This window comes from Plasmodium gaboni, chromosome 3 (genome assembly GCF_001602025.1).
Source record: "Plasmodium gaboni strain SY75 chromosome 3, whole genome shotgun sequence".
Lineage (NCBI taxonomy): Eukaryota > Apicomplexa > Aconoidasida > Haemosporida > Plasmodiidae > Plasmodium > Plasmodium gaboni.
The window spans coordinates 562544-564200 of record NC_031483.1 but is presented as its reverse complement, the minus strand read 5'-3'; the positions used below and the strand labels follow the sequence as shown (position 1 = coordinate 564200).

The 1657-nt window shown below is 17.6% G+C and overlaps 1 protein-coding gene across 1 annotated transcript in view; it reads left to right on the top strand.

The window, feature by feature from the left end:
* Positions 1-589, top strand: part of PGSY75_0317300 (hypothetical protein) — a gene marked incomplete at both ends in the record, with an annotated part of 10026 nt that extends 9437 nt beyond the window's left edge. The window contains one exon of the mRNA XM_018784025.1: positions 1-589. This exon is cut by the window's left edge and continues 9437 nt beyond it. Within this exon, the coding sequence (XP_018643608.1) occupies positions 1-589 (589 nt within the window).
* Positions 590-1657: the final 1068 nt, after the last annotated feature.

Below are 1657 nucleotides of genomic sequence, written 5' to 3'. Positions count from 1 at the left end.
TTATAATGATGATAATAATATGGATGAAGATGATTATAATGATGATAATAATATGGATGAAGATGATTATAATGATGATAATAATATGGATGATGATGATGATGATAATGATGATAATAATATGGATGAAGATGATTATAATGATGATAATGATGATAATGATGATAATGATGATAATGATGATAATGATGATAATGATGATAATGATGATAATGATGATAATGATGATAATGATGATAATGATGATAATGATGATAATGATGATAATGATGATAATGATGATAATGATGATAATAATATGGAAGAAGATGATCATAATGATAATCATAATGATGATAATAATGATGAAGAAAATTCTTCGTGCGACAAGGATAAAAATTATAATATTTATGACGATCAAGTTAATAATAATAATATGGATATGAATGCTCATGAAAATTTAGATCAGAAAAATGAACATATAAATAACGGTTTATTAAATAGTCATCATGATAATAAAACAAATAATGTAACTGAGGAGTTATGTAGTGCTGATAATATAAGTATGTCGCACAATGAAGACCCGTCTAATGATGCAAATGAAATGTAGAATACTATAAGTATTCTATCATCTAATGAAAATAATGAAAATGTTTAAAATGATGAAAATGTTTAAAATTGTGATTACATTGAAGATAATGGTAATAACAGTGAACGTTTTCATAATAACGATGAAAAATCGTCAAATGAATTGAATACTGAAGAATAACTAAAAATATAATAAACTATTCCAAAAATTTGATTATTATAAAAATATTTTGTATATATTTTATCTTTTTGAATATTTTTAAATATAAATTTTATGTATTATATAATTCTCACATTATAAATTAATACATATAAATATATTTTATATTCATTGCTCAATTGTTAACATATGTTATATATGGAATAATTTATAAATTATTTTTTTTTTTTTATTATTTTCACTACATATACATTATATGTTTATTATATATTTACATATTATATTATGACTCTTTGGATGAAATACATTTGTGGTTTTATATATATATATATATATATATATGTACATATAAAACATTCTTACAATAATTAGAACTATTATAAATTATTTATTTATTTTTTTTTTGCGTCATGGATAAATATTTTTTATTTGTAAATATATATATATATATATTTTTTTTTTTTTCTTCGTAATATTCATATATTATAAATATATGTAATATTTATGGGTACACATTAACCTTATTATATCTTTTTAACTATTTTTTGACTTACATAAAAAAAATAAATAAAATAATCTTAATATATAAATAAACCGCATGTAAGGTTGGTGAAATAAAATATATAAAATAGATATTATAACTGTGTGCGTTCTTATTTATTTTTTCATTTTATTTATTCTTTTGGATAACATGTAAAATAAACCTCCCCCACACCCCCCAAAAAAAAAAAAAAAAAAAAAAAATTATGAACAGGCAAAGTAAAAAACCAAAAAAAAAAAAAAAAAAAAAAAAAAATAATTTAAAAAAATTTTTTATATATAAAAATATTTTTTTTTTTTTATTTATTTATAAAAAAATTTTTTTTTTTTTTTTTTTTTATTTATTTTTTTATATTTTTTTTATATTTTATAATATTTTTTTTTTTTTTT